Here is a 13,842-nt window from a genome sequence, read left to right as displayed (position 1 = left end):
GATTTAGATGAGGGGATTGAGTCCACCATTGGCAAATTTGCAGATGACACCAAGCTGGGGGGCAGTGTGGATCAGCTGGAAGGCAGGAGGGCTCTGCAGAGGGACCTGGACAGGTTGGAGAGTTGGGCTGATTCCATCGGGATGAGGTTCAACAAGGCCAAGGGCCGGGTCCTGCACTTTGGTCACAACAACCCCCTGCAGTGCTACAGGCTGGGACAGAGTGGCTGGAGAGCAGCCAGGCAGGAAGGGAGCTGGGAGTGTGGATGGACAGGAAGCTGAACAGGAGCCAGAGTGTGCCCAGGTGGCCAAGAAGGCCAATGGATCCTGGCCTGGATCAGGAACAGTGTGGCAGCAGGAGCAGGGAAGTGATTCTGCCCCTGGACTCAGCACTGGTGAGGCCACCCCTGGAGTGCTGTGTCCAATTCTGGGCCCCTCAATTCAGGAAGGACATTGAGGGGCTGGAGCAGGTCCAGAGAAGAGTAACAAGGCTGGAGAAGGGACTGGAGCACAATTCCTGTGAGGAGAGGCTGAGGGAGCTGGGGCTGTTCAACCTGGAGAAGAGGAGGCTCAGGGGAGATCTCCTCACTCTCTGCAACTCCCTGACAGGAGGGGGGAGCCAGGTGGGGGTTGGTCTCTTTTCCCAGGAACCAGCAGTAGGGAAAGAGGGCATGGTCTTAAGCTCTGCCAGGGGAGGTTTAGGTTGGATATTAGGAAGAAATTCTTTCCAGAGAGGGTGATCAGTCATTGGAATGGGCTGCCCAGGGAAGTGCTGGATTCTCCGTCCCTGGAGGTGTTTAAGATGAGGCTGGATGTGGCATCAGTGCCATGGGCTGGGAACCACAGCAGTAGTGGATCAAGGGTTGGACTTGATGATCTTGGAGGTCCCTTCCAACCCAGCTAATTCTGAGATTCTATGATTCTCTTCTGTCTTTATATTTATATATATACATACATATATATATGTATAGCTTATATATGTATATGTATATATATTATATGCAAGCAATCTCTGAAAATGAAAAATTAAGTATGATGTCCAAAAAAAATGTCAAAGAGCCACTGTATCTACTCCAGTTATACCTCCAGATTGTATGTACCTGCTCTGGTTGGTCTAAGAAATGTTCTGACATCTTCTAAAGTATGATTATATGTCAGATCAAGCTTAATACATTTTTCATTTCATCCCTTGAAGTTTCACCCACTACCTTTTTTCTCAATTAATAACAGCTTTACCAACAGCAATTCATCTGTAATGTAGGCATTTAAATTTTAGTTGAAATTCAAGATACTTGATATCAATGCTACATCCAAGATTCAGATTCCTTCTGTCCAGCGTAAAGGCTTTTTTGTGCATTTGTACAGGAGTAAATCTAGACTAGGTTATCATAATTTCATAAACTGACTGCTGCAACATTCTCAAGTCTAATCTTGCTCGTTCATATCAGAATGCTGGTGCAAAAGATATCTTCCTGGACTTATAGATAGAAATACATATATTTCAATTTCAAGGTCTTTCACAGTCTTTTCCTTTCCCTTCTTTATTCTGAATCAGTATTCAGTCTCTGGTTGGCCTAGGGAACCAACTTCCATAATTTAGCTTCTCTCTTTAAATCATGATTACTTTTTTCATCTGCTCCTCAGACTTAGGAGACTCCTTCTTAAGCATCCTCAAAAACGTTTTTCTGTTCATCTTTATCATGATGTTTTCAAAACACTAACCAATACTGAAGATGCTCATTAGACTTCAATTATTGTGATTATCAGTATTTTATGTTTTCTATGCTCTCCATTTTTTCCTAGCCCTAAGTAATCCCCTGTATTGTATTCATATTTTTAACTCTTTGGGGGAGGGAGTATTTTTTTCCCCAAATTGGACAGTTACTAGAGGGAAGTAGTACAGAAATAGGGATGACTGATGATTACCCTGGTGATGACAATAACGTACATTTTTAATTCATCTTTTCAATTTACCGAGTATCTTTTCTTTTAACATTTGTCATTAGCTTACACAGAAAATAGCATTTGTTTTATTGTGCATGATCGATGTCTCCTGCTTTAGCTGTACTTCTTTATTCTCTCTATTCTATTGAATAAAATGGATTTTAGATTATTTTCTCCTGATGCAATTGTTCACATTTTTTAATCTCGATCTCTTTGTTTTACAATGCTCATGATTCTAATCTCCCTAAATCCTTTTGTATGATCTCCGTCCTTCCTCATTTGTACAATTTCTCCTGTTTAAACATAATCTGCAAATTTATTGACTTTTTGTGTAATCCCTTTCCCAGAACTCCATTAATGAAGACAGAGAATAGGACTGGGTCTAAAACTGGGTCAAGTGATACATGAACAAGCACTTTCTGTTATGCACTTAGCCATCTCTGTGTTTAAATGATGTAGATGTTTGTATGCACAATGCAATAATGCAGCTTACCTGGACTCTTAAGAAAAGGGGACAAGCATAACTCGGTAGATAAGTCACTACTTGCTTATACGTTTGTTCCAAGTCTAATGATGTATTCTGCTTTAAAATAAGAGAGGCCATTCCTGCTTTTCCTTCATGATCTGGGGAAAAAGAAGTGATATGAGAATTTTGAAAAATGAATGGAGTTGACATTTTAGGGATGAACCTTACAAAAAAATACTGTATGCACTAACAAACTGGCAGTCACGTTTCATCTTCTGAGTCTCAATAAAGATGCAAGATTGCATTCATATTTTATGTAGTATTACACATATTTGGAGATCATTCAGGTGATCAATTAAGCAATAATGCTGTAAATGAGTGTGGTGGGTAAGAGCAAATGGAGTCCCATGCTTGATATTAATCAATAAAGGGGGATAAATGTCAACACCATTCCCCTCTCAGAAACAAGAATGATGAGCCTCTTTCCTGGATTAGCCAATTATGCTTCAGTTTTAGTCTCTCTATTGCCGGAATCTTTTCTCAAAACTGTGGATCTGCAGATTGTTAACAGAGAGAGAGAGATTAAAAGTTCTTAATTGTTTGTCTAGAAAGAGAGAGCACTTTGTGTCTTTGGGAAAGAAAAAAATGGATAAAATATAAAAGCAATGAACTTCAGCAGTCAAAACTAACTGCACACTTTAACCGTCAGCAAGTAGTAAGAGCAGAGATGCTCTGCCTTATCTTTGTTTTGGTTTGGTTGGTTGGTTGCTAATACTACAAAATCTGTAATGAAACTTGGTTTGTTTATCTTTTAAGTGCAATTAACAAGACAGTCACATAAACTGGGTAGGTAAGCAGATAAATATTGTACAGGAAATGAGCAGCTCTCATATTTTGGAGTCTGATTTTTCAGACAGTCTTCTTTACTACAATCTTTCTTGTTGTATGGCTTTAAAATACAAGTAAATTACACCTTTTTCACATTTGAACTCCATGTGTTTACCCATGCCAACAACCAAACATCCAGCCAGCTTCTCACTCCCTTCTCCCATGGGATGGGAAGGCAGCAGAAGGGAAAGCAAGACTTGGCTGTCAAGATAATGGCAGTTTAATAGGGAAAGCAAGAGTTACAGGCACAAGCAAAGCAAAACCAGGACATCATTCAATGTTTCTCATCATCAGGCAGATGTCCTGCTACTTCCTATAGGGCAGGGCCTCACTCAGAACATACAGTGGCTGTTTGGGAAGACAAACGCCACAACCACAAATGTCTTGTCCACTTCCTTTCCTCCAGTTTTTATAACTAAGTGTGGCATTGTATGATATGGAACATCCTTTTGGTTAGTTTCGGCCCACTCTCCCATCTACATCTGCTCCCAGAAGTCCTTGCCAATCCCCAGTATACTTGCTGCAGGGAGAAAGCCTGGTACAATGCAAGTTTTGGTCAGTGGTAGCCAAGCACTGGTAAATTATCAACACTGTTTCAGCCGCCAGTGCAAAGCACAGCACCATACAGACTCCTATGCAGAAACTTATTTTTATGCCAGCAAGAACCTAGTATTCATTTTTTAAAAAGATTTAACATAAATAAGAATCAAGCCCATAAGATCTCATGAAAAATAACAAAACAAAACAATAATTATTAAAAATAAATTAATGTTTTTTTCTTAATAATTTATTTACTTTACTCTTTGTATTCTTTTTCACTTTGTCCTTGGTTTTGTAATATTAATTGTTTACAGTTATTTTATGAGGCTAAGTAAAAGGTGAAATAAGACAGAATAATGTCTTCATACATTTTCCTTTAGAGTTACTTTATTCTTACCTTGTTGACATTTTACTTGGACACACGGATGTCTGGATTTTCCACAGATGTGACTTTAATAAATCTTAAATTTAGGTTATGTAGCTCTCACAAATTTATGCATGATAGCTTTTAAAAAATACACATAACTGCATGCAAATAAAAATGCATGATTCACTGGCTCATTCAGAATCTGGTGGTATTTCATTACCTGCATTTACACTTTAACTAGGTATTAAACAGGTGACTCAATCAGAAGTGATTCATGGGTTTAAAATATGAAATGAAAACAGTTATGAGGGTTAACAACTAACCTGGGAGAAGAAACACATACAACTAAAGCTTTTACCTGGCACAGACACACCATACACATTTGCTTCTTGTATGAAGTCCAGCATTACGAGGACATCAGAAACTTCTGTAGTTGCAACGTTCTCCCCTTTCCATCTAAAATGTGAAAAAAAATAATCCCATGGAAACATATGGACACCTCCTCTTTAAAAAGCATTAACTTTAGTAGAAGCTCCATTCATTTCAGACTAACACCACCTTAGATTTTTCACACTTGTCACATTGGTATATTGATCTGATCACCAGATCATGTTGCAATTCAAATGTTACTGGGAATTAGAATCACTATACCGCACATTGAAAATTTTAAACAATTGTTTCCAAAATTTTTACATGTATTTAAATGTATCATCTCTACTATTTGATACGTTTTTCTCCACATCAGTATCCAACTTGCTTGGTCACAGCAAAACCATCACTAGTTACATGCTTATGGAAAGGAGTGTCCGAAGAGCTGGAAGTCCTACAAAACCTTCTGAAAATGAGCTATTCAAATACAGAGGAACACTTGTGACCAAATTAAGCCCCTATCATCCACTTCAGGATCATTATAAACTACGTCACAATATAATAAACTGAACACTTGTGGTCAAAAACAAATATAACAGTAATATTCTATTCTGTATATTTTTAATGAAATGTGAAAAGAAACAATAATTATACCTGAAGGTATCTCCAATCCTGTCCCAAAAATATAGAAAATTGTCATGATCTTGAACCATTAGATCTCCAGTATTAAAATAAAGATCTCCCTTCTTAAATACATCACAGAGTAATTTCTTTTCCGTGTGTCTCTTATTCCCAGCGTAACCAAAGAAGGGGTTCTTCGCATTGACTTTGGAAATGAGAAGACCAGCCTCACCTATACGGAGAAGTTAAAAGAATATAAACCTAAGGTATCACTGGAAATTTCCTGTATTTGACATTAATATTACTTACAGTATTGTCCACTGAAATTCTCAGTCATTTGCACTTCTTCCTAATGACTCATCAGTTTTCTCCCAGAACAGTCACCTATCAATTGCAAGCTCACTAGTAGGTTTATTGTCCTCCTAAAGTGCAAAATTCAAGTTAATATTACGTCTCACTCCCCACATCTTACTGAGTTTCCAATGATGAGTCTCAGCTTCATCAGCTTCCTACTGAAAAACTAGTGTTAATAAAAAGTAGGTGCTCAACCCCGACATTAAGTCCTTATTTAGTCTCCTTTCAGAAGTTCTGAGAACACTTCTTTAAAATATTCATTAAAGTGATAAAGCATCATCATTTTACCTTTTGGAGTAAAATATGAAAGTTTTATTTACTTTTTTTTTTCCCCTCAAAAAATGAGGAGAGACAGGGAAAGGAATATCCTATTAGGCATGTAGTGTATCAAGGTATTAGTTTGCTGAAAGTGGAATAATTGCAGGAAATAACCTTTTGGGAGCAAGTTGTGAAGAGTAAAGCTTGAGAGTTACATTACTTTGTATCAGAGACAAGAATTTTAAACATGAAAATATAAAAAAAAATGCTTCTGGAAATATGCATAACTTTTAAGACTTCCTCCTCATAAAATACCTGTGCCTGTTTTCCATAAATTGGTAGTGTTTAAAGTGGAGGGATTTAGTTCACTGGCAGTGTCACTGCAGCCATGGTGCTCTGAAGACACAGGGCATGGGTGAGACAAAGACTATAGACAGAGATAATGCTTTTTATTAGTCTGAGTGGTATACCAGGTATCTAATTAGAGCATGTGTTCCCTTCACAGGTCAGTCTGACATCCCTAGAGATAAATTCCTATAAAATTTCATGTTTCAGGGACTTATTTTCTTCAAAGTGCCCACTTTTGTTTAACAGCTATTAGAGAATCTCTTAACTCCTTTAAAAATCTGCTTCAACTCCCTGTTAAAACTGTCTGCCTGACCTTTAATATGACTTCTTCTTGCTTGAGTTTCAGTTATTACCTTCCTATAGTTCAAGAGATTCTTCAGCATCTAATAAACACTTTGAAAAATGGTATAATCATGACATATCAGATATTTGATAAGCATTTTGAAGACATCTATAATCAAATAATTTTGTTATTTTACTTTTTTTTTTTTTTTAATTATTAAGCTGAATGACATCACTTAGTCAGAAACAATCTCTCATCAAAAACATTTGCTCTAATCCACCAGTCTTTCCTGTAGATCTCTTAGGCAACCATCTCCCTATGCTAAACTCCTTTAAAAAACACAGATGTCACTATCTACGTATTCAAAGATAATAATATCATACTGTCACTTTTGAACATCACTGTTCTGTGAATGTATCAAAAGACCTCCTGGGTTCTTCTGGTATCAGCACTGGTATGTTTAATGATGTTTTGTCTTAGATCAAAAATCATATTGCTTTTATTTTCAGAGCAAAGAGCAATAGCTATTGTTGGCATACTGCATTAACACGATAGCAAGACTCCTTTAAAAATTCTCTGGAGTGTTTCTATTAAAATCAATAGGCCATAATATCCTGTTAATATAAACACTTACCTTTCTTAACTTTTTCACACCAACCATGCTTATTTCTAATTGGTTCATCTTTTTGGAAATCATACTTGATTAAATCAAATGGGAAAAACAGCTAAAAAAGGGAAAAAGTCATCGGTTATTTATCTACACAGTGACATCTGGTGGCAGCAAATATAAGATGGGAAACCTGTACTCCAGTCTTCCTCATCTAAAAGGAGAATGCAGTTTCATTTAAAACTAAAAATTCTCTGTATGTAAACTTACGCCATTTCCTGGAGTTAAGCAAAATCAAAACATTTTTATAAATGAAGACAGGAACTGTCCTTTTGTCAATTTTCTTACAAGTAAGTTATGGGATCCACATTATCAGTGGAAAAGCCTTCACTAGTCAGGATAATAGACGCATATCTGGTACTTAAGTGACTTTTAGTGGTGGTGACTGATATGTTCTTGGGATCCTCTGGCACTGAAAACAGCTGCCAAAGCAAAGGCCTAAATCTCCTCACAAAGGGAAACCTGCTTCCCACTGGGCTTTACCCTTGCTTAGCTAGCCTCAGTTCTTCCCTCATGCTTTCTCAGGCAGGTGTACGGTGGTGGAAAGTAAACACCAGCAGAAGGATTTATACTCCTGTGGCTCCAAGGAAGCTGAAGGAGAGGACAAGATACTCTAATCAAAACTAGAAATTGCAATTGGGTTTTTTTTCCTCAAATATACAGCATTTGACTCTTACTTTGCTTCATTTTTTTCTACTGTGATAAAAATCCAATCTGGATCTTTAAGAGACACTGACTGACACCATATGCCTGATACTATTTGGACCACTGTGTTTGCAGTTATTATTCTAAGGAGATAGTTTGCCCAGTTTGGGATTCTGTTTTCCTTTTTCATAAAGGAATGTATCAGCAATGTTTAACACCTAGTCAAACCGAAGGTATGTAATTATCTTCTTCTGCAGAAATCTTGGCCACCAGGGAAACAATTTTATAAAACTTATGAATATACACCTGCACTCTTCACAATAAGGAAATGCAATATAATTTAAGGACAGTTTTATGAAAGTGAATGAAGTAAAGGGTAGGATGCTAAAACATAAATCTCTTTGCTTTTCTGCAACTAATTCAGAGGAAGAGTCGTGTAATTGCTTTATCCTAGTTTGAAATGATGATGTAACTATATCAAATAATTTTGTTTTCAAGAAAGTCTGAATAAATAGCAACTTGAATCAAACATTAATTCCACAAATTCAGTCTCCTCTGGAAAAAATTGTTTCTCTGAGTCTTTTCAATGTGTTTTCCTTCCACTCTAAGCCTGAATCAAAAAGATATTTTTAACAGTTGATCAAAGGAAAAAGGTCATAGCTTGCAAAATAAAGTAATGATTCAAGAATGGGACACAATTTCCATGAAGTGAATGGTAATTTTTTTAATTAACCTCAGACTATAGGCATTTACCAAAGTCAAGAATCTGAGAACCAGAAAGTTTGCCTCAATTAGAAAATAGTTGTGTTATCCTTGAGGATCAGAATAAGAGTAATTTTTTTATTATGATCTTTTCTTATGGATGCCTACATTTAAATGCTGCTCTTTTTTGCTTTCTTTTTTTTTTTACATTGACATTACTTTAATACATTTCATATGACAGGCCAAATGCAATGAATAATATAAATAATAAAAGTGAAATTGTATAAAATGAAGTGTTATTTTGTTTTTGTGTTTTATTAGAATAGCTTAAAACAATGCATCATACAGAATAGTACGTTGACAAGATACAGCATTTGAGCTCTGAAGGAATAAAGAATTATTTTAAGTTGCTATAAACATTTAGAAACTGTAATTTATTATCTAAGATCATCTAAAAACTGTTGAGACTTCTGCTATATATGACTATACTGTGTCGATGTATACAACTTTCAGTGCCTACAACTTTAGAGTATTAACTAGGCCTATTCCAGTTAGGTTTTCAAAATAACACTTGTGTAAATACATAATTAAAAGAAAATACCATATATTGTATTAGATATGCATAATGAGATCATATAAACTCTGTGCAAACAACTGTGTCTGTGCAAAGGTCTTTTCCAAGCTAAATCATTCTATGATTCTAAGCTTGCTTTTCATATTAAATATTAGAAAATGAAAGCTCCACTGCAAAGTATTTAGTCTGGGCACAGACTTACATTTGGTTCACTTCATTATTTAAAATTTAATAGGGAAGAAGACCTGAGCTGTTGAAGCATTACCATATTATTTTCACAGACTACTGCATGCAATATTCATCATTTTAATCTCCATTTTACTGCCTGAAGCACCACATAAATGTAGCAAACAAAAAGTATAATTTAGCTAGCGGAAATTTAAAATGAGTTAATCTGCAACATTATTGTCTATTACTGTGCTGTCTGGATGTTACCTAATAACAGCTTTCTCCCCCTCCTTTTTTTTTTTTTAATTGACTGGAAATATGTGAGTTTAAATAATGTTTTGAAAATAATTTTGAAATTCCTAAAGCTTCAATTTACAGTGAATGCTCACAGAGCCTTTTTCAGAAAAAAAAGATCACAAGCTATTGCTTTTTATTACTTATTTGTTTTGGAGATTAAATATTGTTGAATTCTCTGGAAGAATATCTGTTTATAAAACAAAGCATTACGTGTGCTAGATTTAGTTTCAAGCATCTTTAAAAACTGAAATTTAAGAAAAAAAATTCTGGAGCATAATATCATTATATCTTAGAGATGTTTTTTAAAATATACTTCTGATGCCTTATGTATGCTGTAAAGAGTAGATTCATAGGTCCCCCACATAGTTTTGTTAGCCAGTGTAAACAAAAGCAAGGAAAAAACCCTTCTAAGTTATGATTGATATTAACTGAATCACCACATATAATATGTATTGTAATACACTTGTAGTACTTTAGACTATTTTAGCTCAAAACTAGTCAAAAGAGCAGAAACAGCATTAAATTTCATTGGCCAAAGCACTTAGGAGTTGCTGGTGCTTCAATTCACACCTGCCAATATTCTTGCTGTGAATCCAGTTTTCCAGGGTCTTAGAATTTTTTTAAAACTAACTTTGTTTACATTTAAACTAAACAGTAAACATTTAAACAAAAAAGCATCTCTTCTGCCACTTCTATGACTGCATGAAGAAATTGCATGATACTAATTCTGCATTGCTGTGGGAAAGACATTTTATATGTTGAAGTTGTTTAAGATTTGTTATAAGATTTAAATGTTTCTCAGCTCAAAGCTGATTTTGATCTGTAGAGTTTTGAATAAGAGATTTAGATTTCTGTGATAGTTTGAATACGCTTAAGTTAATGAAAAATTACATTTACAAATACAGTTTATTACTAATTTTTTTTTTTTTTTACATGCTGATATTCAGGTGTACTTGCCGTGGTTTATTTTAAGCCCTTCTTGTAAGCTTCCTCGGATTTCATTAATCCCACACTCCCTTGTTGTCTGCCATCACTCAGAATTTATTTCAGTATAAGAAAGAGATTTATATATACATGTGATGGACATGACTGAGGGTCTCAGATAATTTTTCCATATCACATTTTTAAAAGTACACATATAAGGTATGTCATACACAACGAAATTGATTAATATTAACTAAATGTGTCAGATGTTAAGATTAAACAGTAATTTATTACATTATGATGTTAATCTATGCACTATCTTCTTTGCAAAACATTTTAAGTTTTACAAGATAAAAAGCTATTCAGAGGCTTCTACTTTTCTTTTTGCTGACTCTATATAAACATTGATTTATTCATATACCACAGGGAAGCTTTCAAGCACATGAACCAATCCCTCTTATATAAAGAACCTAGTGTGAAAATAAACAAGTGCAAACAAGAGCACTGCTTCTAGTTATAAACTTATTGGATGTCTGGCAACTGCTATAACATTTGTCTCTTTCTTCCTATTAACTTATGTCTCTCAATTCTTTTATGAAAATAAAAGTGTTCTGTAGAACCTTAATTTTGTCACATTTATTTGTCCCCAACCTTTGGCAGTAAAAGAAAGAGAACAGCTACACTCCAAAATGCATTGTTTAATAATCTGCAACACATAAAATGTATTTAACAAAAACCACAAATGCCTCAAATAGGTAAAAACTAACTTACCTATAACATCAAAATACATACTTAGTTTGTGTCACGTGAAAAACCCACATACTACTTGATTAAAAATACAGATAATTAAATAAATATATAGGTAGTTTCAACTCTAATCCTTTATCTGCTGTAACCTTTACATGGTATTTCCAAAAGGTTAATGACTTATGACAAAACTCTGCCAAAAGTTCTGCAATACCGAAAACAAGTTTACTCAGGTTTGGACCGTAAGAAATTTCATAATATTATAAGGCATGCGGTTTAGAAAACTCTGAAACAAAAATTAACATCAACTCTAAGGTTCCTGGCACACCTACTACTCCCTAAATTCCAGACTGTAGTGGATCTGTACCCTTCTAGAGATACCCATCAGCATCAGAGGGCCACCATGCGTGCTACAGAGCATCAGACGTGTGGGGCAGAGAGTCAGTGGAGTCATCTAATTAAATTCCTGAGCTCTCAACGGTTTCTGAAAAATCCACTAGCTCCTGTGGTGCTTTTCTGAGTGTTTCCATGTTCCTCCCTGCAGTCTGAGTTCCCAGACCAGAAGTGAAGAATTCCTCTGGCCCCAAGTCGTGAAGCAGTCTGTGGTGATTGTCATGTGGCGATGCTGTAGTGAAGTTGTGGACCCTGAAACATAAGCTGCCTAAGAACCTATCTGCACATCTTGAGAAGATACGTCTGATGTATTTATGAACAATGGGTTTACAACATTCTCTGAAAACAATGTTGTCAGGACATTTTGCTATCAGTTCTCCTCAGGAGCACAAATGTCACTGAAGTCAGCAGGACTTGTATGTATGGATAAGTGCCTCAGTCAATTTAAAATTCTAGGCAATGCATGTAGTACTATTCATTTCAAGAAGAGTAAAAACTGGCATAAACAACAACAAAACATTAAATATGTAGTCTCCTTGCAAAAAGCCTTGCTAAATATTCTTTCATATTATTAGCTAAAGCTTGGGACACACTTTAATTATGGACTTCTCAAACCATTTAAAAGATTGTACTAATAGGACCAAAAAGAAAAAAAATCTATCTGTGAACTTCAAGTTGAAATAATTTCTGCATCTATTCAGAGGGATGAAGGAAAAGTCATCACATGTAATATAAATAATATGTAATCCTTCTCTCCAAGACATATGACTGCTGTTTTCAAAGCTAATGAAATACAGAAGGGCTTTTTTTCTAGTTTTGGTAACCTAGAACACACCAAACACATTTAGCAGATGGTAAATGAAGGGGCACAGCATTTTAAAATTTATAATCTTGGCAGCTATGTCACAACTACTCAATAATATATGTATTGTATTATCTTTGACATTTCTGTATAATGCTACAGAATAGATGTAGTTTGAGTTACTTGTTTTTAATGGCACCTAGGTATAAAATATCAATTAAAGTTGATTGATGCTACTGATATATCGTTGATATGCTACTGTATTTTAATTACTATTATTTTCCAATTATGACAAACATTTACATAGCAATATGGAATATAAATATTCTATCTGAAAACATCTTTAAATATAATCTGTAGAAAACCAAGTCAGAATAGGACATTTGTATGCTTATTTTACGTGCGATGAGTTCTTAGGTACTGAAACAAACCAACTTTCTCTTTTGTCCTCTAATGTAGTAGAGATTTGAAATTATACTTGGAACCTACTCAGAACTGTCAGAAGAGACCAAGGCTTTTTTGACCCTGGTGAACTCTAAGAAAAAATGTTACTGCTGAAAATATAACTGGGGTAGGCACCCAGATTTTATGGAGAGTTGACTAAACTAGCAATAACTGTCTTAAAAAATTTACCTTGGATTTATGACTGTAGTCCCGTGTCCCAGCATCAAACTGAGAAACACAATTTTTCAGCACTACTTTTAACCAAGTAAAATGTAAATGAAGAGTCACCTTATAAAAGAAATTGGTGCGTCCAACAGATCCAATTTTTCCGGTGTGGTTCATGAAACAAATGTTTCCTTCAGTAGCACCATAAAACTCACAGATCTTAACAGCACCAAATCTGTCTAAAAATTCCCTCCATACATCATTTCTTACTCCGTTTCCAACTGCTAGTCGGACTTTGTGATTTTTTTCTCCTTCCTTCTGTAAAAAAAAAAAAAAAAAAGAAATAAAATTAAAATATAGTATGCTGATAACTGCATTTAATTGTTGCATGTGTTGTGGGGAAAGTTTATCTTCTTTAAAATACATCAAGTATAAACAACAAAAAGAAAAAAAAACAACAACCAAGAAGTTAAATAAAGCTGGCATGGCTGGCATACAGCTACAACGTGGCAAGCTGCAATCAAAAACCCATTATCTCATTGAGCAAACAAATTATTTCCTGAATAATGGCTACAATGATTTATATAAATGCTTCCATATTTTCAAAATTGTATTGTCTCAGTCTATTTCTACCCAGAGGAATTAGAAAACTGGGAAGGACAGAGAAAGGCGGGAATTATTTCTGTCATGGGATTAAAGTCAGAAGAGATGAATAGTTACTTTCTTCTGTCTTCGGACTGATTATGAGAAACAATCAGATTTCACACACTTGTAATATCTGTTCCTTCCCACACATTGTGTATGAGTCATCTTCTGTATTTTTTTCAATATTAAGACTTGCAAAATTTTGTTCAGTGTTACTGGGAATACATTATTTAC

The 13,842-nt window shown here is 35.2% G+C and overlaps 1 protein-coding gene across 1 annotated transcript in view; it reads right to left on the bottom strand.

The window, feature by feature from the left end:
• Positions 1-13,842, bottom strand: part of SLC27A6 (solute carrier family 27 member 6) — a 38,002-nt gene that overhangs the window by 1,225 nt on the left and 22,935 nt on the right. Inside the window, exons 5-9 of the mRNA XM_032676487.1 lie at positions 13,087-13,281; positions 7,070-7,160; positions 5,226-5,424; positions 4,561-4,658; positions 2,435-2,565 (exon numbers count right to left, since the gene is read on the bottom strand). Coding sequence (XP_032532378.1) covers positions 2,435-2,565; positions 4,561-4,658; positions 5,226-5,424; positions 7,070-7,160; positions 13,087-13,281 — 714 coding nt within the window. The remainder of the gene's footprint in view (positions 1-2,434; positions 2,566-4,560; positions 4,659-5,225; positions 5,425-7,069; positions 7,161-13,086; positions 13,282-13,842) is intronic.

Source organism: Chiroxiphia lanceolata, chromosome Z, assembly GCF_009829145.1.
Source record: "Chiroxiphia lanceolata isolate bChiLan1 chromosome Z, bChiLan1.pri, whole genome shotgun sequence".
In the NCBI taxonomy this organism is placed as follows: Eukaryota; Metazoa; Chordata; class Aves; order Passeriformes; family Pipridae; genus Chiroxiphia; species Chiroxiphia lanceolata.
The sequence above is the reverse complement of the archived record's forward strand: the minus strand, read 5'-3'. Positions and strand labels throughout refer to the sequence as shown.